Here is a 20,405-nt window from a genome sequence, read left to right as displayed (position 1 = left end):
CTCTCCCCCTGCCCCTGCCCCCGCCCCCCGCAGTTCTGGTCTATGGGTAGGACAACATGGCTACTATTTACTGATTAAAAGCAAACATGCTAGCCCCAATCACATTTTCAAAGTAATCTACTTTGACTCTAAGCCCTTTGCATTTCAGAAGAAGACAGTTAAGTGTGTGCCTTAATCCTCCCAGTGTTGACTTAAGTGCTGTCACCACCTGAGGTGGTGCTGCATTGCCACTAACCACACCTCCCAACTCAGATGCTAGCATCAAGGGGTGGGACCAGCTGAGCCAGATGCGCCCCACCTTCCTCCCATGATGCTTTCTCATTCACATGACACTGTATCTTCAGTCTGCAAGGATGGATGGGTTTAAAAACCCCACCCATCCCCACATGCTCAAAAGGTAGCCAGGTAGGAGAAGGCACACGAGGCACCACTTCTCCCTTCCTCCTTCTGAAGCTGCCATAGTTTTTGAGGACATGGGAATGGATGGGGTTTTCACTCCATTCATCCCCGCAAGCTCAGAAGCTACAGTGGGAAAGCTACAGTGGGAAAGTGGGCGGTAGCAGTTGGGTGAGGTGACGGCCTCAGGCAGTAGCAGTGGGGCAGGATGCCCCTACTCGCCACCCCGAGGTACAGGAGCTGTCTGAGGCTCACCTCATTAGCAAGCCACCACTGAATTCTCCCATTAAATTCAATGGGACATGGAAGTGCTTAACTTTGGTGACATTAAACTGCCCAGAGACACAAGTTCTGGGAGGAAGAGAAATATAATAAATAAATAAATAAATAAATAATCAGAAGTTAAATTATTCCCAGAACAACATCGACAGAAGTTAGCAGCTCTCTTAACTACTTCCGTGCCGATAACAGTTGTGGCATGCCCTCAGCTGTTTTTAAACTCAGATCAGGTTCAACAGCGGCTTGTGAGGCAACATTAGCACATGGAAGGGCATTGTTATGATTAGATTTTTTAAAATAACAGTGGTCCTTAAGGGATACGAGTCCTTTGCTTATCAAATACTTAATGGAGCTTTCTGGATTGCAGCCTAAATAATTCATTATTTGTTTTAACATCATTCGTGTAAAGCAGTAGATGACCCAGAACTGGGCACTGTTGTAGCACAACATCACTTAAAGCACCACCAAAAAGCAGTATCTCCAAAATGTATTTCATCGGCCACCTACCTCAAACCACTGCCCATGAGACTGCATTTTCAGGATGACACAGGGATCAGGTTTGGAGAGGGCATCTCTGTCCGATATGCCTTTGCACGCAACTCTCAGTTCCACTTTAGTCAGGCATGGGCTGCTAAAGATTCCCAGGGTGTTGGCCGCTGATTCATAGATGTTACTCATTTTCTTCATTCTTTCCCCTGTGAAAAAGTTGCAAACCATTTTAGACACAGTATTCTACTATTCATTAGGAAGCTGTTTCCGCCATTATTACTCTAGGAACAGTTCTTAACAAAATAAACCAAGTATGTCTGAAGTGCTTCTAAAAGTGAGAGATATATTAACTATATAGTGGAGATGACTTCACAATAATAATATTGATGCACAATATCTTCAGTGCATTTCATGCTTCATATCCATTCATTATGGGATATTATTAAGATTTTAAAAGAAATAGAGGCCTGTTTGCATGTTGTGTTCAATGCATGCACTATCTGTGTATGGTGCACACACCTACAGATCTATATGCACATACAGTTATTCACACATTGAGGCGATTCACACGATCGACATTGTCTATGGGCAGGCAGGGATGGGGATGGCAGAGTAAACCTTCCCTTTACTACAGATGAGTGATCTTAACGTGGTGGGAGCGTGTTCTGCACACACGCACGGCAGCCCTGTTCTGTGCAGCTATGTGAATCATGGAGGAGGGCGGAGGGATCCGGGGCCAGAACTTGTTGTTCTGACTTCCGTACATCCCACAATTGGGGGATTCTCCCATCAAATGGGTGCTCTATGAGCCCATCTCTGGGTTTCTCAGGCTGAATTCAGCCCAAGGAGATACACAATACCCAGCAGCCAGGTTAAGGGTGTGAGTGCACCCTTAGTCTTGGTTAACAGATGGGTTTCTTTAGAAAGATAACCAAGTGAGGAGAGGAGGGATTTGTGAGGATCGCGCCGTTTCTCACAGCCAGCCTAACCCTGGCCCCAGGTTGGGTTAGGTTGGCCATGAGAACAGCCAAATTATGTACACAGAACTGTATTTACCTGAATCCAAAAGTAGTTTTTTTCCAGGTTCTTACATATTAGAAATCAGGAAGTTATATTAAATTCAGAGTTGTATTCCTTTTGAGTAAACAGGGGTGTAACTTGTATTTAAAATCTACTTTTTAAGGGTGTCACCTTAAATTCAGAGTCATCTTCTATTCAGATAAATAGAGTATGTAAGTACACTCGCTATTTTCCCCCTGAATTTGTGGGGGACTGTACCCAGGGTCCCTTTTAAAATGAACGTGTGTACAGACATTCAGATAAAAACATGCACATGTGTACAGATACATGTACATATGTATAACATAATGCCAGCACAATGGTTAGGAAGATGAGCCAGAACCTAATTCCACCAGTCAGATAGCAGCTCAGCCATTAACTCAGACAAACATAAGGCTTGCTCTGACAATCATTAAATGGGTAGGGCAACTGTCCTACACAGTTTCAGGAGCTGTGCATATTCCTGATATTTGATTGACTGTGAGTAAAGAACAGAGTAGGAGGAAGAGGGAGTGCTCATGAGTGAAGCTCCTGCTGGGTAGGATGACTTTTTGCCCTACTTTGCTCAACTTCTGGGTATGAGAACTGGGTAGTGAGGTGCTGTCCTACCAAGTGAGAGCCTCACTAACAAACACTCCCCCCTCTTTCTACCCTGTTTACTTGCAGATGCGCAAATATTGGGAGCGTACACAGCTCCTGAAACTGGGTAGGATGCTTGTCCTACCAGTTAATGATCATCGGAACAAGCCTAATATTTCTCAGCACCATTCTGCCATTTTCGTTACCCCACAGGTTGTTTATGGATGACAGGAAATCCTGCATGTGAACATGTGCTGAGCAACACTGAGCCTCTCCCAAAACTTGATGACTTTCTCAGTCAGCTCTGGCATATCATCTGTTCTTTCCAGCTCTCCCCTATTGGAAATACCACCTTTGCGTACCTGTGCTGGCTGGTTTTGATGTAATGAGGCTGTCCTCAGGGATACTCAGGATATGTTTTTAGCCTCATGGGCCTCCACTTTTTATAAATTCTTAAAAGAAGATATGCAGTTATGCAGTCACATGTTGCAATTGTATTCAATTTTAAACAACCATGGTTTTCATTATTCTGATCTTATGGGTTTGTAATGTAGGCGGGGACCATGTGATGATTTGCCTATTAGATAGAAAGATTCCTTACTGGCAGAGACATGTAGGAGGAAACTCTTTTGAGCTTGCTGGAAAATGGGTGGCCACAACTTTAGGATAACATAATCATTGGAAGGCTGTGTTAATCCAAACTCAACAACAGAGAAGGAAAAAAGGGTCATAATCCCATCTGCTAGATTTCAGGCTATTTAAAACCTTGCACTACTTCAGCTTTCAAAACAGGTTAGTCAGGGTGTTAACATTTACATCATTCCGATCTCATATGACTCCTGAAATGAGATGTGCAGTAATAGACTGGTGAGGATTAAATTAAAATGGGATGACTTCAACAGTGGTGGAAAAGAAAACACCCCAGAGGAATAGAGCTTTATCTTCTCCGTCTGCTCTGATCTAATACATGTCTCCTCTCCACTTGACTATTTTATAGTTCAGTAGTTCCTCTATAGCATTTCAAAATGACCAAAGCCATATTCAGACATTACACTGTATGTGTGCTCAGGTGCCTGTACACATGTACATGTGTCTGTAATCCTATTTAGACATTACATTGTACCTGCGTTCAGATGTCTGTACACACACACACACACACACACACACACACACACACACACGGTTTTGTATAAATGACTGTACCTGTGTTCATTTTAAACATGAACTTGATAGGAAGTGTACAGATAGGAAGTGTACTGCTATACTTGTGTTTAACATAACATTTGATTAACTGTACCTGCTTACACTGTACACAGATTACACAAGTACTGAACATGACATATGAACAGGGCTTCTGTTCTGTGAATCACTGTACATGCATTCATTTTAAAGGTGAACCTGGATATAGAATCTCTCAAACTGAGGAACAGATGGGAAGTATACTGCAGAGCATAGTCAGTATAACTATGTGTGCATGTAATGTGTATGTGGACATAGCATGTGTGTACGGTGTACTCAGATTAGGGATGTGCAGTTCAATTTGCGTGCAAATTGATTTATGCCAAATCAGGGTGATTTGCGTGATTCTAACATGAATCAAATCACCCTTAAAATAAAGGGGATGATTCATGTTAGAATCAAATTCCCCCAATTTGACATGAATTGATTCACATGATTTGAACAGCCATTTTAGTGGGTGTCACCCACCCTGGCTGATTGGCTTTCTGGCACTGGCTTCTGATTGGCTTGACAACTCCTTGCTTCTTTGTTGGCTTTTTATTCAAATCAAGTGTTGTCATGGGTAACTGTGGCCCCATTGGCTGGGGGTAGAGGAAACAAAAAGGGGGGATTGTTTTCAAAGCACCTGGGAGGCTGTGAGAGCCCTTAGTGTGCCCTTGAGGGGTTTGTGCACGCTCTCTCTCTCTCTCACATATCTTAGTGATTTCTGTGAAATGAGCCCCATGTCTGGTCCTGAGAGACTAACTTGTGCTTCACTCTCTGCTCTGCAATCCACATTGCAATTTGTACTCAGCCAAAATGTGACTGAAGACATTGCTTTAGTTCAGCTGATAGCTATGCTTGCTGCTGCTAAGGGTGCTGCTGTGGCAGCTGTTGCAGATAAGGACAGAGTCATAATTGTGTGTGAGAGGGCAATTTGTGCCAATGACATTACTGCAGTGCAGGCACTGTGGCTGGCAGTGGATTCTGGGTCAGAGATTCTTTTTTGGTCATCTTTGGACTGTGTGTTTTGCAAAATGTGTTGTTCTGCAGGGACTGTCTATGCTTCTGTTATGCAGTGTTGTTTTTCAAGGCAGGGTTGTAGAATGTGTGCACTCCGCTTGTTTCGTCCATAGGAAACAATGGGGAACTTAAATCATGCCATGGGTAGATACTAGGGACACTAAAGTGGGTTGGGTAGTACAGTGTAATAGGGTGCTACCTACCACCCAACCCACAAAAGAAATGGTCAAGCAGGCAATTTTTAAACATTTTTAACCTAAACTCCCATAGGATCCTATGGGTTTTTAGGGGAAGTTAAAAAAATTAAGTCACCTGCTTGCCCACTTTTTTGTGGGTTGGGTGGTAAGTAGCACCTGTCATGCCCTACCACCCAACCCACTTTGGTGCCCCTAAGACCTACCCATGGGGAACAAAGGGGTGATTCAAGTTCCCCGTTGTTCCTTATGGGCAAATTACAATTTCTTTGCAAATTTTCAAAAATCTTTCCTTTGTATTAATTCAGTATTTCATGGTAATTGACATACTATACAACAATATCAATACACTATAACTTGCGGGGGATCATGCCACGCCATATGCAGCAGCAAACCTGGATTGGCCACAGAGTGTGCACTTCACAGGAAGCAGCTGCCAATCCTGCATGCCTGTATTCTATACTTATTTGTCATTCACACACATTTGAGGTGTACAGCTTTAAAAAACACCTGTAAAACATGCAGTGGCCCTCAAGGTCTCACCTAGTTTGGCTTGCATAGGTGGTTACAGGAAAGGTCTAAATGAAAATTTGAAGAAGTATTCATGCAGCTCTGCACCAGATTTAAATCAGGAAGGCAAGTAGTATTCTCAACAGCTTCACCCCTGAAACTAACACAAAGAAAGCACTCAAATATATCAGTGTTTTTTCTTTTGAAATGAAAAGACTGAAATCTCTAGTACTTAGCCAGACTGGGACTTGCAAACCTATGCACATTTGAGAGTAAGTCACACTGAACTCAATGGGGTTTACATCTGAATAGACTGAGTTGCAAGACTTATAGTATTTTGCAGTTTTACATCATTACTGTAATTTGAGTTGGAAGAAAATAGGAGGCCATCCCTGCTACAAGGCAAGGCCATTAATCCACTACCATCCATAGATAAATCTTAACAATGCAGAGAAATGTGTGCCCAGAGTGGCCCATTTGTCAGGCACTATGGGGCTCAGACAAGGAAGCCTACAGCCAAACATTAGTTTCCTATTATTTATTAATTTATTATTTATTTATCTGATTTATATACTGCCCTTCCTAAAATGGCTCAGGGTGGTTACCTCTTTTACCACTTGCAGGAGGAAGAAACTGCAAGCAATTCAAGCAAGGACACCAGTAACCCAGAACAATGTTCTCCAGGTCCTGGGAAGACATCAGGTGATCCCAGAGAACCAATCACAATGCTACTCCCTGCTATAAAGTTTCAAGATCTGCTGTAACTGAATGCCATTGGTTTTATTCTGTTCTTTCACACTATTTCCTTTCCTACCTGCCTGCTTTCCCACCTGCTTGACACCCCTTCTTCTCCAGCCACTTACCATAGGCAATTATTTGCATGTTTTAAAACAATGTATTTTTTTAAAAAAAATTCAAAGCACAAACAAAAGAGCCCCTGGTGGCGCAGTGGTAAAACTGCTGCCCTGTAACCAGAAGGTTACAAGTTCGATCCTGACCAGGGGCTCAAGGTTGACTCAGCCTTCCATCCTTCCGAGGTCGGTAAAATGAGTACCCAGAATGTTGGGGGCAATATGCTAAAAATCATTGTAAACCGCTTAGAGAGCTCCGGCTATAGAGCGGTATATAAATGTAAGTGCTATTGCTATTGCTATTGCTATGATGCATTTCCCATAGCCCCAAACTGTTGCTTGGCTGAACAAGGCACATCTCAGGTTAATGGTTTGTTTTTAGCAGTGGAATGATGACCATTTAAGTATCTTGGTCACTGTTCTCTGCTTGCTAGTCCATTTGGACTATAGTAGCAGACAACATGATCTCTCTATGGACTGCAGATAGCCAATGGTCCCATTCAGAGAAAATACTTTGTTAAAGTTCTCTAAGTGCATAACGGCCATGTTTAGAATGGAGCGTTTTGTAAGAGGAAGGGTATGAACATATTAGTGATGAAGGGAAAGTATTTTAATTGATGTGATGACTGCTTGAACTCCAAGCATGCTATATATTCCCTCTGTGCAATTTTTGAGAACGTTGCTTCAATACTGGGCTGAGTTTTGGTTAAACGCATGCAGCAATGACTCCAGATCATCAGTCACAAAGAAAGGCCACTAAATTTCCATGCATACTAATGAATGAAATCCACTGAAGCAAATATTCATCTCAGTGTTCTCAATGTTCCTTCTCAGTGTAATTATAACACAACAATGGTTTGCAAGCAACTTTTTTCCTGATGATCCCCAAATAGTATTCCAGTGTTAATTTTTATGACTTCCTGTCAACTCATTTTACAGATGGCAAATTACAGAGGTTAAGCAATTTATTCCAAGACCATATCATAAGGACCCAAGTTCACTCTTTTCTATATGTGGTATAAAGAGCACTTGAGGACATGCTACCTATCAGCTTCAAAAATAAATATCTGTTTGAGGGATAATACAATAGTACATAAAAGCTTGAACTGAAGGCTTCAGTACAAGTATGTTGCCTGTTCAACCTATGTTGCCTGTTCAACTCCAACCTAGGAGAAAAACAGGTTCTTCCCTCTTACCTGCCTATTAGCTGCCACTGGCACAATAAAGATCCCCAAAACATTGTAATGCAGCAACTACATTGGGGCGGTGCAGCCTACCACCTGTTCTCTGGATCCTTGTCCGACTTGGCTGCTTCTATCTAGCAGGGAGATTGTTGGAGGTGGCCTAGTTAATATCATAAATGCATCGCTGAGGGAGGGTAGGGTGCCCCCCTGTCTGAAGGAGGCAATGGTTAGACCACTCTTAAAGAAGCCTTCCCTGGACCCCTTAGTGACAGACAGTTACAGGCCAATCTCCAATCTCCCTTGGTTGGGCAAGGTGATTGAGAGGGTGGTGGCCGACCAGCTCCAGGCAGTCTTGGGGGAAACTGATTATCTAGACCCATTTCAAACTGGCTTTAGAGCTGGCTATGGGGTTGAGACAGCCTTGGTCGGCCTGATGGATGACCTTTACCGAGAAATCGACAGAGGGAGTGTGACTCTGCTGGTTCTTCTGGACCTCTCGGTGGCGTTTGATACCATCGACCATGGTATCCTTCTGGATCACGTGGGGGAGTTGGGGACAGGGGACACTGCCTTGCAGTGGTTCCGTTCCTATCTCTCAGGTAGATTCCAGATGGTGGAGCTTGGTGACAATTGATCCTCAAAACAGGAGCTATTATATGGAGTCCCTCAGGGCTCCATTCTGTCACCAATGCTTTTTAACATCTACATGAAACTGCTGGGTGAGATCATCAGGAGGTTTGGTGCTGGGTGTTATCAATATGCTGATGACACCCAAATCTACTTCTCCTTTTCATCTTCAGGAAATGGAACTCATTCTCTAAATGCCTGCCTACAGGCAGTAATGGGCTGGATGAGGGAGAACAAATTGAAGCTGAATCCAAGCAAGACGGAGGTGCTCATTGTGGGGGCTCAGAATCTGAGGGGTGAGTTAGATCTTCCTGTGCTGGATGGGGTTACACTCCCCCAGAAGGAGCAGGTGCACAGCTTGGGAGTACTCCTGGACCCAGGCCTCACCCTAGTATCTTAGGTGGAGGCCATGGCCAGGAGTGCTTTCTATCAGCTTCACCTGATTCGACAGCTGCGCCTGTTCCTTGAAGAGGATGACCTCAAAACAGTGGTGCATCAGCTGGTAACCTCCCAGCTTGACTGCTGCAATGCACTTTATGTGGGGCTGCCTTTGTACATGGTTTGGAAACTTCAATTAGTTCAGAATGCGGCAGCCAGACTGTTCTCTGGGGCAACCCAGAGAGACCATATTATGCCTGTTTTGAAATGGTTACACTGGCTGCCGATATGTTTCCAGGCAAAATACAACGTGCTGGTTATTACCTTTAAAGCCCTGAACGGCTTGGGCCCAAGATATCTTAGAGAGTGCCTTCTTTTACATGATCCTCACCACACATTAGGGTCGTCTGAGGAGGTCCGTCTTCAGTTACCACCAGTTCGTTTGGTGGCGACTCAGAGGTGGGCCTTCTCTGTAGCTGCTCCCGGGCTGTGGAATGCACTCCCAGCAGAAATTCGTAATCTTAATAATTAATGACCTTCAAGAGAGCCCTTAAAACCCATCTGTTTGGCCTGGCCTTTCAGTGTTTTTAATTTGTTTTAATTGTTTTAATGTTTGCCCTGGTTCTCCAAGGTTTTTAGCTGTTTGAATGTTTAATTGGTTTTATTCTGTTTTTATAGTTTTGATTTTAATTGTTAACTGGTTTTACTTGTTTTTATTCTGTTGTAAACTGCCCTGAGCCATTCTGGAAGGGCAGTATATAAATAAATAGATAGATAGATAAATTACTTAATGTGGTTGTAAGACTACAGATGGCGACATACTCCGATGGCTTTAACAGAATAGCATTGCAGCTGCTTATGTGGTAAAGCAATGTTGTGATTGTTTCAGGGTCAGACTAGATGCAACTTTAATGACAGAATTGTTCCTTGCTTTTTTCCTGCAAATGGCATGTGTGCTGAAGCCTGATCTGCATTGTTCTCTCCCCTGCTCATGCTATTTGTTATGGCGGGTGGGGGGGGAGACTCCCACTGGAGCCAATGGAAGCTTTTCCCCTAGGGCAAACAGCACAAGTGGAGGAAGTTAGCCTAAGAGAGATCATAACTGGAAATAATCTCCCCACCCTGTCATAGTCATGGTCTGGACTGCTCCTGCTATTTTCAAGGGGGGAAACAAGCACACCAAGACGAATGATGTGCCTTCAGCATGATTTAATTCATGAGTTCTCCTCATTTTAGCAAGGTTTTCACAATAAAATATTTTGGTGGATTGTCTAAAAGGCAGCTAGTGATCAATTAAACTCACATTTACCAAACCTATTCTGGAAAGCTCTGCAGTAGACAACTGCTTCAGCACCATGGCCAGCTCCAATGCAGCTCTATTCTAGGCTATATATTATACACAGCTTCTCAGAATGGAATTGCACATTAAGCTGAATGATTAAGCCACTGTGTGAAACAGGATGCTGGACTGGATGAACCTTAGGCCTGATCCAGCAGGGCTGTTTTTATGTTCTCCAAAACAACTCCCCTCATCCATTTCCCCCCTCTTTACCTCCATACTGATTCTGAGACTGGAAATAAACCTACCAGGTAAAAACTAACTTAAGGTGAAGAGTTGCAGTAGGGAAGGGTGTAAGAACCTGGGAAGGGCATTTTCTATGGCCAAACTGAACAGACCACTTGACCAAGATTTCAGGAAAATTTTGGCTTTTAGGCCTACAAAGTCAGAAATGTGTCTTTCAGACTGGTGGTTTTTTTTTGCGGGGGGGGGGTGATATATAAGATGATATATGCACTGATGCAGGCTTGCAATAACTCTTCACTTTTGCAGTAACTGATAAGTACCCATGACCATACATTCCTTAACATGCACTCAGTGTTAGACTTGATGAGGCTTACATTCATCATGCAATATGATTTGGGGGGTTCAGAAGCTCATTTTCATTTCTGCTATCATCTATCCTTGCTTAAAGTTGTGTTTCAATTTTGTTTGTATTTGTATTAATTTGTAATCAGTGTTTTCATTTATAATCATATATCATCATTTCTATTCATTTATACTTATTTGTATTTGTGATTTCAGTATTATCAAGATAACGAGGCTATTCTCACAACCTGACCAAATTGGGCTAAGGGAGCATAGCCCAGTTTTGGCTGGTCACGTGCTGCAATGGGAGCCTCACAGCTCCTGGCAGCCATCCCTCTTAAATGCCTCCCCCCCCTCCGGTTAAATGAGGTTAGCAGAGTGAGCGCTCTGCTAACCCCATTTTCCTGGTCGTGTGTCACCATGCCGTCTCATGAGTAGACCCTCAATGGGGAGGCTACAACAAACCTCCCAGCATTGGAGGGCTCCCCAGAATGCCCCAGAGCCCCCAATCTCCACTGCCCCAACCAGCTCCATGATGGAGCCAGTAATTGTGTGAGTGGCTGATCGAGCTGCCCAAGGTTGCGCCGCCTGCTTTTGTGTGGGGAGTGCTGGCCACGCCGATTTTTCTAGCAAACCCCCTTATGGTGTTTCACACTACTTGTGTGAAACACCTCAGTATCTCAGTATTACTTGCCAGTATTATTTGAGTAGGTGCATTAAATTGGAATTTTGGGATATCCCATTTAACAAGGGGGAACATGTAAGAACCTAGGAAGGGCATTTTCTATGCCATTTTCTATGGCCAAATTTACCAAACCACTTGACCAAGATTTCAGGAAAATTCAGGTTTTCAGGCCTACAAAGTCAGAAATTTGCCTTTCAGACTGTTTTTTATTTATTTATTTAAGACATAGACTGTTTTGGGCCATAAATTGTTCATCGGACAGTTTCCAAATTGTCAGAAGATGCACCTTAGTGGCTTTCCAACATGGATGAGGTCCTACATCAAAGGAAAAATTAAGGGCAGAAAGGATATGGATAGTAATGGAGGCATGACCACAAAAGTCCCTGTCTGTTTTTCTTGTGATAGATCCTTTGAAGTAGATTTTTGACAAAAGTACCAGATATGAAAGATGCAAATATACCTGTATTAATTCACACAATTCTTACATAAATTGATTGTCCGAGGCTAATTGACCAGTGGGTTTATACGTCAAGAGTATGCTGACGATTAATTTGGCCAATCAATGCTAGAACAAAACAAAGGAACAAATTTGAGGGGGTGATGCAAAGACAAGATATAAGGGTGGGGCAGAAAGTCAAAAAGGAAGGAGAGAACTGAAGAAGAAAACCTCCGGGCTTAGAACAGCTAGTCCCTTTTTTTTTTTTTTTTTAAGATAAATCTCTATTTAGTGTTTATGACTAGAGTTAGCGACCTATATCTTGAGAACTGTATTTTGTTGCTGACTTGTCAAGAAATTTGGTAAGAATAAATATTCTTTATCTTTACTTCTTGTCTGTGTGTCTTCTTGGATCCCAGGAGGGCAGAAATCAGCCAAAGATAGAAAGTAAAGAATCTGGGTTTTCTGATTAAATTAAATTGATTTGGATAATCACAATTTCTTACAAGGGGCAGGTGAGAAAAAAGTTAGCACCCCTTCCTACAAATATTCTGAAAAAGCCCTGCTTTAACATTTCAGTTATTCAAGGAACAGAAGGGATCACCTTTGTTTCCTGATGGGATAATCACTTTTGCCCTTGGTTTGGTTGAGCCCATGACTCCATTTGTCTTTATAAATTTCTTCTTGTTCCTTGCTCCTCGTGTGTTAGACCTACTGTTCCTGGTCTCACCTTCTGACATACAGCTTGATCCTACGCAAGTTGACTCAGAAGTAAGTCTCACTGATTTCAATGGTTTTCTAGATAAGTGTGCATAGAATTTCACCCTTAATATAATTCCAGATTCTACTTAAGCACTTCAAATATTTTCCAAAAGGTAAACTGAACACTTCAAATTCACACAAAGCATTTCACAGCTCTTTAAAATTAAATGACACCCATTTAGTACCAGAGGGTCTTCTATCAACCACCACCCAAGACAACTACATAAGGAGAGCTGGAAATGTTTTCTTTATGGCCCTTCTCTGATCAGTCTCTATGGTGATTAAAAAATGCTACAAACTATTAAAAGGAACTGTGTTAATCAGCAAAAAATGTTAACTGTCAGAACTAAATGGAATATATATTATCACTTTTTTTTTAAAAGGGCAAGAGGTGAGCTGGATCCCTTCAAAGAAAAGGCCAATGCCATGAAAAATTAATTTATCATGCTCCATTGCCAATATCTTTGCAACTCACACAACAATCAGGGATGGATATTTAAAATGACATCTATGGAAAGAACTCTCCACAATGAGCAGCATCAATACATCCAGCAAGGCCACAAGATGAGAAGGATTGCCTGTTGCACAATTATGAATGCTAGGAAGATCTTCTAATGCAGTTAATGCAATTGGACAGCAGGGTGGGAGGTCTTGGAACAAAGTGCAAAGAGTGTAAATGGAAACGTATAAATCCCCAGCCATTCAAAAGGACTCATTATCATACAACCCGCTGTTTGAAGTATACACTTGTGAGCACTGCAGTAGAAAGAAATTTATACGTCTGATATCTGGCAGAACAAGGTATATTAATTCAGCTCAGTTCTAGATTAGACATTAATCAAAGTGAGAAAAAGCAACAGGATGACTGTCTTTTCAAGCTGAATTTCTGTATTATCTCCCAATATAAGTTGAGTAGTGATGTTTCAAATTCTGTTCAAAACTAGTGAAACAGCTGGCTCAATTTTAGACTGTGGTTCTACCTACACACACACACACACACACACACACACACACACACACACACCTCCCTCTGAATACTTAATCTATTAGTGAATACAGATAATCATTTACAGTGAATACAGTATTCACTGTTTAGTGAACACAGATCACCAAGTAATTGCTAGTAAGCCAATCTTCTGTAGCATTCTGTACAATGGCAAAATGAAAGATCAAGCAACAGGAACCTATTAATTTCAGGATCTTGTGTCTCCATTAATTTCCAAGGTTCTTTCAACTAGCTATATACCACTTCAATATGTACTTATCCAAATTGCAACCAGTACTATAGTAAAACAAATGACAACTTATTATCTAGATAACACACTTTGCAGCTGATTATATATCCATGAGCAGATAAAGCTACCTTGTGATGAGTCACACCACTGGTCCAACTTCCCTTATCAATAATAATTAGAAGTGACACTCAAAGGCTTTAGATGGAGTATTTCCCAGCCCTACCTGGAGATACCAGGGATTGAACCTAGGATGCATGCAAAGCACTACCACTGTGATACAGTCCCTCCCACTTGTTTGGACAAACTTATGCCAGTTTCTAATGGGGGACTGGAGGCATTAAGTCTAATGGGGGACTGGAGGCAGAGCACCCAGAGGTCCCCAAACCTGAATGTCTGGATCTGGGAAACCACAGTTTGGACCCTAACTCAACCCAAGGGTTCACTCACCAAACTCCAATTTGAACCCTCAGGTTGTAGTGAGGTTCACTGTTAGGGCCTCTAGTTTGTGGCTGCCTCCATTATGTCCAAATTCAGGAATGGAGGCAGCCTTCCCCAGGACTGGAGTTTATTGAATGTATATACCGCCCAATATTAAAAAATTTCTAAGCGGTGTACAGAATTAAAACATAATATAAAATATAAAAAATTTAAAATTCATTAAAAGATAAAAATCATAATAGATAAAAACACATTAAAATCCAAAAAAAATTTGTATCAGTTGAAGGCCTCGGAAAATAGGTACATCTTCAGGGTCCTCCTAAAAACAAACAGAGAAACAGATGCTCATATTTCAGCAGGGAGTGAGTTCCAAAGCCCTGGGGCAGCCACAGAGAAGGCCCAGTCCCTAGTTGCTACTAAACGAATTGGCAGCAACCACAACCAGATCTCTCCAGATTATCTTAGCAGGTGACAGGTTTCACGACAGAGAAGGTGCTCTCTTAAGTACCCTGAACCTAAGCCCTTGAGGGCTTTATAGGTAATAACCAATACTTTGCATTTCATTCGGAAACATATCGGCAGCCAGTGCAGTTCTTTTAGAATCGGTGATATGTGGTCCCTTCATGTTGATTTGAGGAAAGAAAGCCCCTTCCTTTCTCCATCCCAATTGGCTGCCATGGCTGTCCATCAGTCAAAGGAGAAAGCTTGGCAGCCAGTTGCCCCTCCTTTCTGCAGTTTCACAGAATCAGAAAGGAGGCCAGCGCTTACGTCTGAATTTGGGTGGGTAAGCATGCCGGGAGGGGGAGAGGGAACATGGGTCCATCTGTGCCTCAGTTCCATATTACGTCTAAACTGGGCCTTACAAAAAAGGTCCTTGGTATGTCTCCATAAATCCTGTATGGAGGAGAGCTGGTCTTGTGGTAGCAAGCATGACTTGTCCCCTTAGCTAAGCAAGGTCTGCCCTGGTTGCATCTGAATGAGAGACTTGATGTGTGAGCACTGCAAGATATTCCCCTCAGGGGATGAAGCAGCTCTGGGAAGAACAGAAGGTTTCAAGAGAGACTCCTGCCTGCAACCTTGGAGAAGCTGATACCAGTCTATGAAGACAATACTGAGCTAGATAGACCAATGGTCTGACTCAGTATATGGCAGTTTCCTATGTTCCTACAGCCATTACCATAAAAGTAGTCTACATTTTACTTTGCACACATATGATCAGGCTCAGGTTTTGACAAAAACAGTCAAATTTTAGCACAACAGCAACAACAGGATTAAGAGAAAAGCACATTTTTGCCATATTTGAGCTTTGCTGTCACTTACTGAACTTCAAAGTAATTGAACCACCTCAAGCCTGTCAAGCATTTTTCTCTCACTTCACCAGACACATTACATTCCATCAAACACAGCCACACGCTCAAAAGAAAGAAAGAAATGAACTTTAAAGCCATTTGGAACTATCTGTCCTTTACACATAGCCAGTCTATTGTTAGCCATAAATTTAGTCTGTCAGTTACAGACAATATGGGACAAAATTCAGTCCTAACTACAAGGTTGATGTAGAAGGTGTGCTTATTGCCAAAGGCTAGGATGCAAATCACAAATATGTTGGGTCAAAACTTCCCATTGTTCATGTACAATTACACCAGTTTTAGAATGTTCTAGATTCTAGAATGAAATGTTCTGGAACATTTTGTTTTTCAATTTCTGATCATCTCAAAACAGATCTTTAGGGGACTATCTGAAATATTAATTAGACAGGAAAACAACAACAACAACAACAACTTTGATATGATAATACATTGCACTAAAATTATTCTTTCCTATCATTAGGTAAAAAGGAGTAGTACTATTTCACTTAGGTATTTATGATGAATACCTCATTTAGGAAAAATACAGCCTTCTGAAAAGAGAAGCAGTAATGGTAGAATGGAACTTAGTCCAAATACATAATTGGAAAGTTGGCAGAAACATTCAGAATTTACAGATGGAATTTCATTTTCCTAAACCTGTACAGCAGGTGCCAATAAAAAATCCATTTGCCTACTTGAATTGCAACCATTTCTATTGCTATTACTGTTTCATCAATATTTTCTATCTTCAGGTCAATTAAAGGTCTTAGATGCTCTCATATATGTGCAATTAGCCCACAAGAATGATGATGAACTGGTGCAAGAAGGATGAAGTATTGTGAGAACTAGTTTGATGCAAACAAATAAATTGAAATATAATGATGATGCAGCTATCACAACAATCCATAACATGTACTCTTAAATGAGGGATTCCTGAGTGGATTCAAGTAAATTAGGCCAAGCTTGGAACAACCACCAGATATCTAAATCATAATTCAGAAGTGATGAAAATGATTATTCTCATCAACAGATGGATGTCCTATAGATGAGCTTTCACAGCAGTTCCAAGAAAATTGTTGCCAAAATGTAACTAAATAAATTCTTTTTAGTATTAGTTTAAACTATTTGATAACCAACGGGAAAGTAGTAGTGGTGTTCTCAGTTGAATTTATCGTTATGACACTGTGGCTGTCCATCACATTAATTCCACCACTGATCTTTGTCAGCACAAAGTCAGCAGTGCTGGTATTCCAGCTATGAGGGACTTGAGTTGTCCAACACCAGAAATCTTTATTTGAGAGTTCTCAAATCCTAATCATCTATATTGTGGGTAGCACCATTTCTATCTTTATTTACTTATTTTATTTTATTTTATTTTATTTTATTTTATTTAAAGTATTTCTATAATGCCCCAAACTTGCATCTCTGGGCAGTTTACAAAAATAATTTAAAACATCAAATCAATTAACAATTAAAATAATTTAAAACATTCAAAACATTTAAAACTCTGTATTAATTTTTTTTAAAACTATAAATCTTATTAAAAGCCTGAGTGAATAAATGTGTCTTCAGTGCCTTTTAAAAAGTTGCCAGAGATGGGGAGGCTCTTATTTCAACAGGGAGTGCATTCCAAAGTCCGGGGGCAGCAATGGAGGAGGCCCGTTCCCAAGTAGCTGCCAAACGAGCTGGCGGCAACTGCAGACAAACCTCTCCAGATGATCTTAACAGGCGGTGGAACTCATGGTGGAAAAGACATTCTCTTAAATACCCAGAGCTTAAGCTGTTTAGGGCTTTATAGGTAATAACCAGCACATTGTATTTTGCCCAGAAATGTATCGGCAGCCAGAGAAGTTCTTTCAACACAGGAGTAATATGGTCTCTCCTAGATGACCCAGAGACCAACCTGGCTGCCACATTCTGGACCAACTGCAGTTTCCAGATTACATACAAAGGCAGCCCCACATAGAGTGCATTGCAGTAATCCAGCCTAGAGGTTACCAGCATATGTACCACCGTTTTCAGGTGGTTCATCTCAAAAAATGGACGTAGCTGATGTATCAGCCGGAGCCAATCAAAAGCACCTCTGGCCATCACCTCATCCTGGAACACCAGGTTCAGATCTAGAAGCACCCCAAGACTGAGTACCTGTTCCTTCCAGAACCAGTGACTCCATCCAGAACCATCAGATCAAAATCATCTCCCAAGTTCTGACCCTGCACAATAAGTACCTCCGTCTTATCTGGATTAAAGCCTCCATTTGTTATCCCACATCCAGCCCATTACTGCCTCCAGACAGGCATTTAGGGAGGTTATGTCTTCTCCCGATGATGTTGACATGGAGAAATAGAGTTGGGTGTCATCAGCATACTGATAACACCCTGCACCAAATCTCTTGATGACCTCTCCCAGCAGTTTCATGTAGATTTTAAACAGCATTGGAGACAATATGGTGTCCCTGAGGGACACCATACAAAAGTTCAGATTTTTAAGAACAACAGTCTCCAAGAGACACAATCTGGAATCTGCTCATGAGATAGGAGCAGAACCACTGCAAAACAGTGCCTCCCACCCCCAATCACCTCAGACATTCCAGAAGGATACTATGGTCAATAGTATCAAAAGCTGCCAAGAGATCCAAAAAGTCCAACAGAGTCATACTCCCTCTGTCAATTCCCAATTCAGCCCAACCAAAGCAGTCTCCACCCCATAGCCCACCCGAAAGCCAGTTTGAAATGGCTCTAGATGATCAGCTTCCCCCAAGACCACCAGGAGCTGGGAGGCCACCACCTTCTCAATCACCTTGCCCAGCCATGAAAGGTTGGAGACAGGCCTGTAATAGTTTAATTCTGAGGGATCCAAGGCAGGCTTCTTCACAAGTGGTCTAATGATTTCTTCAAGGAGGACAAGGAGGCACCTTGCCCTCCCTCGGAGAAGCATTTATGATCTCTACCAGGCCCTCTAAAACAACTTCCATGTCGGGCAAGGATCAAGAGGGCAGGTGGTAGGCCACACTATTCCAAGCAACTTGTCCACATCCTCAGGAAACTGAAACTGAACCAGGTAATCACAGAAGAGGAGCTGCTGGACACCGTGGCATCAGACTCTGTAACAATTGTGGAGTTCGAATCTATGTTGGCCCGAATACGAGATATTTTGTCCACAAAAAGCTCATTAAAAATGTCACAGAGAAGGGAAGGCAATGAGAAAGTCTACTGTTTCTTCTTTTCATGGTTCATCACCAGCAGTGTTTGCTCTTCCTCATTAGAACTATTGCAGCTGAGTGCTCTCAGTTGCAAGTTCCACTGACCAAATAAAGCCTTCTAGCCTCACCATATGGATTTAGCCAACTGTTTATCTCTTACTCAGACAGGGTGGCTGGGGTTTATTGCCCAATGTACTGGAAATTAGGAAACAAGAGACAGCCAACATATGTCCATCAGATCACGTTTCCCAAGGGCTAAAACACTCTTTACAAGCCTGATATTGTCACTATGACAACACTATAACCACTGGAGATCTCAGAAACATAATTATACAGCAAGTGGAAGGAAGGAACGTCCTTCATTAACTATACTCCATTTTACCCTGCATTGTGATCAGATTTTGCTTCAGTGGTTGCTGAGAGTGAAACAGCTAATTGTAATATACAGACGTTCTGCAAAGGAAGAATTCTTCTGGGAAGTACTTTCCTGTAAACATTAACTTCCTTGTATGGTCTGCTTCGTTTTAAGTACAGAGGTCCCACCACCCCACCCCACCCCACCCCCAGATTGCAATTGAGCATATTTATCTTCTTTTCTCAAAAAATTGCATCCCACTTTTCAATTCACAGAAAGCTGATGGTAGCTTACATACAATGTAAAAACAAGTATGAAGTCAAAAACTTCTTTTATGTTTGGGGTTCCCGCCATCTGTTTCCTAGTCTTTCTAGCAGTGGTGCCCACAACTCAAGTCCCCAACATCAGAGAGATTCTGGGCAGATGAAACTTGTGATGCAGAAATGAGAAACGTTGCATCACCTGAAATTCCTATTACAGGCATAAGGGTCCCTTGGCCTCCACTGAATCTGAGCACTTGGTTGAGAGGTTGCAGCTTTGGAAAAAACTTCAAGCTGCAAAGAGGCAAGCATGGAAAAGAATGAAACACAAATGCTCTTCACATCCACTCAGGAATTAACAGCACAATCCTATGCATGTTTGCTCAGAAGTAAGTCCCACTGTGTTAGATGGGGCTTAGGTAAGTCTGCACAGGGTTGCAACCTGGCTGTTGTTTCAAGTAAGAAACAATCACAGGAGAGTGTTTCATATAGACCAGAAAAAGATGTACTCTGGCTATGGAACCAAGAGCTGTAATAACTTCTAACTGTATGTTTCATTTATTTGATAATTATTTAGATGTATGCACCACTTTTTGGTTAAAAATGCTCAAAGAGTTGTTCGATACAGCCTGGGATAGGATGCTTGTGTGGAGTGCCAGGATTGCTCCCGATCCTGGCACTCTCGCCCAGCCTAACCCTGCCTGTTGCCCCAGCTCTTAGCCAAGGTTAAGGGCGCAAGCGCACCCTTAACCCCAGCGCTGGGATCATGTGTTTGCAGCCCAAGCGGACACAGAGATGGATGCCTAGAGTGCCCATCTAATGGGGGAATCCCCCAATGCATCGTGCTTAGTGCATGGTGCTTTGCTGGATTCCTGGAGATGAGAACACATTGTCCAAGCCTCCAGGAAGCTGGGCAGTTCCCAGGAGAGCTGCTCATGTGCACAGTCGAGCCGTGCGGCCAGGCAGGCAAAGAGATCATTTGGGGGAGAGGATTAAGTAAAGTACAGCCTCCCCCCCTTCACCTGTCTC

At 42.2% G+C, this 20,405-nt stretch overlaps 1 protein-coding gene across 3 annotated transcripts in view; it reads right to left on the bottom strand.

Moving 5' to 3' along the window:
• CPNE4 (copine 4) overlaps positions 1-20,405 on the bottom strand; it is a 317,325-nt gene that overhangs the window by 252,594 nt on the left and 44,326 nt on the right. For 2 of the 3 annotated variants that reach the window (XM_053263929.1, XM_053263930.1), the window contains exons 2-3: positions 5,781-5,907; positions 1,183-1,370 (exon numbers count right to left, since the gene is read on the bottom strand). In XM_053263929.1, the coding sequence (XP_053119904.1) occupies positions 1,183-1,370; positions 5,781-5,796 (204 nt within the window). In that variant the 5' untranslated portion in view covers positions 5,797-5,907. The remainder of the gene's footprint in view (positions 1-1,182; positions 1,371-5,780; positions 5,908-20,405) is intronic. The other variant, XM_053263931.1, reaches the window with a different exon arrangement.

Source organism: Hemicordylus capensis, chromosome 6 (genome assembly GCF_027244095.1).
Source record: "Hemicordylus capensis ecotype Gifberg chromosome 6, rHemCap1.1.pri, whole genome shotgun sequence".
Lineage (NCBI taxonomy): Eukaryota > Metazoa > Chordata > Lepidosauria > Squamata > Cordylidae > Hemicordylus > Hemicordylus capensis.
Note: the sequence above shows the minus strand (reverse complement) of the source record. Positions and strands in the feature narration are given on the sequence as shown.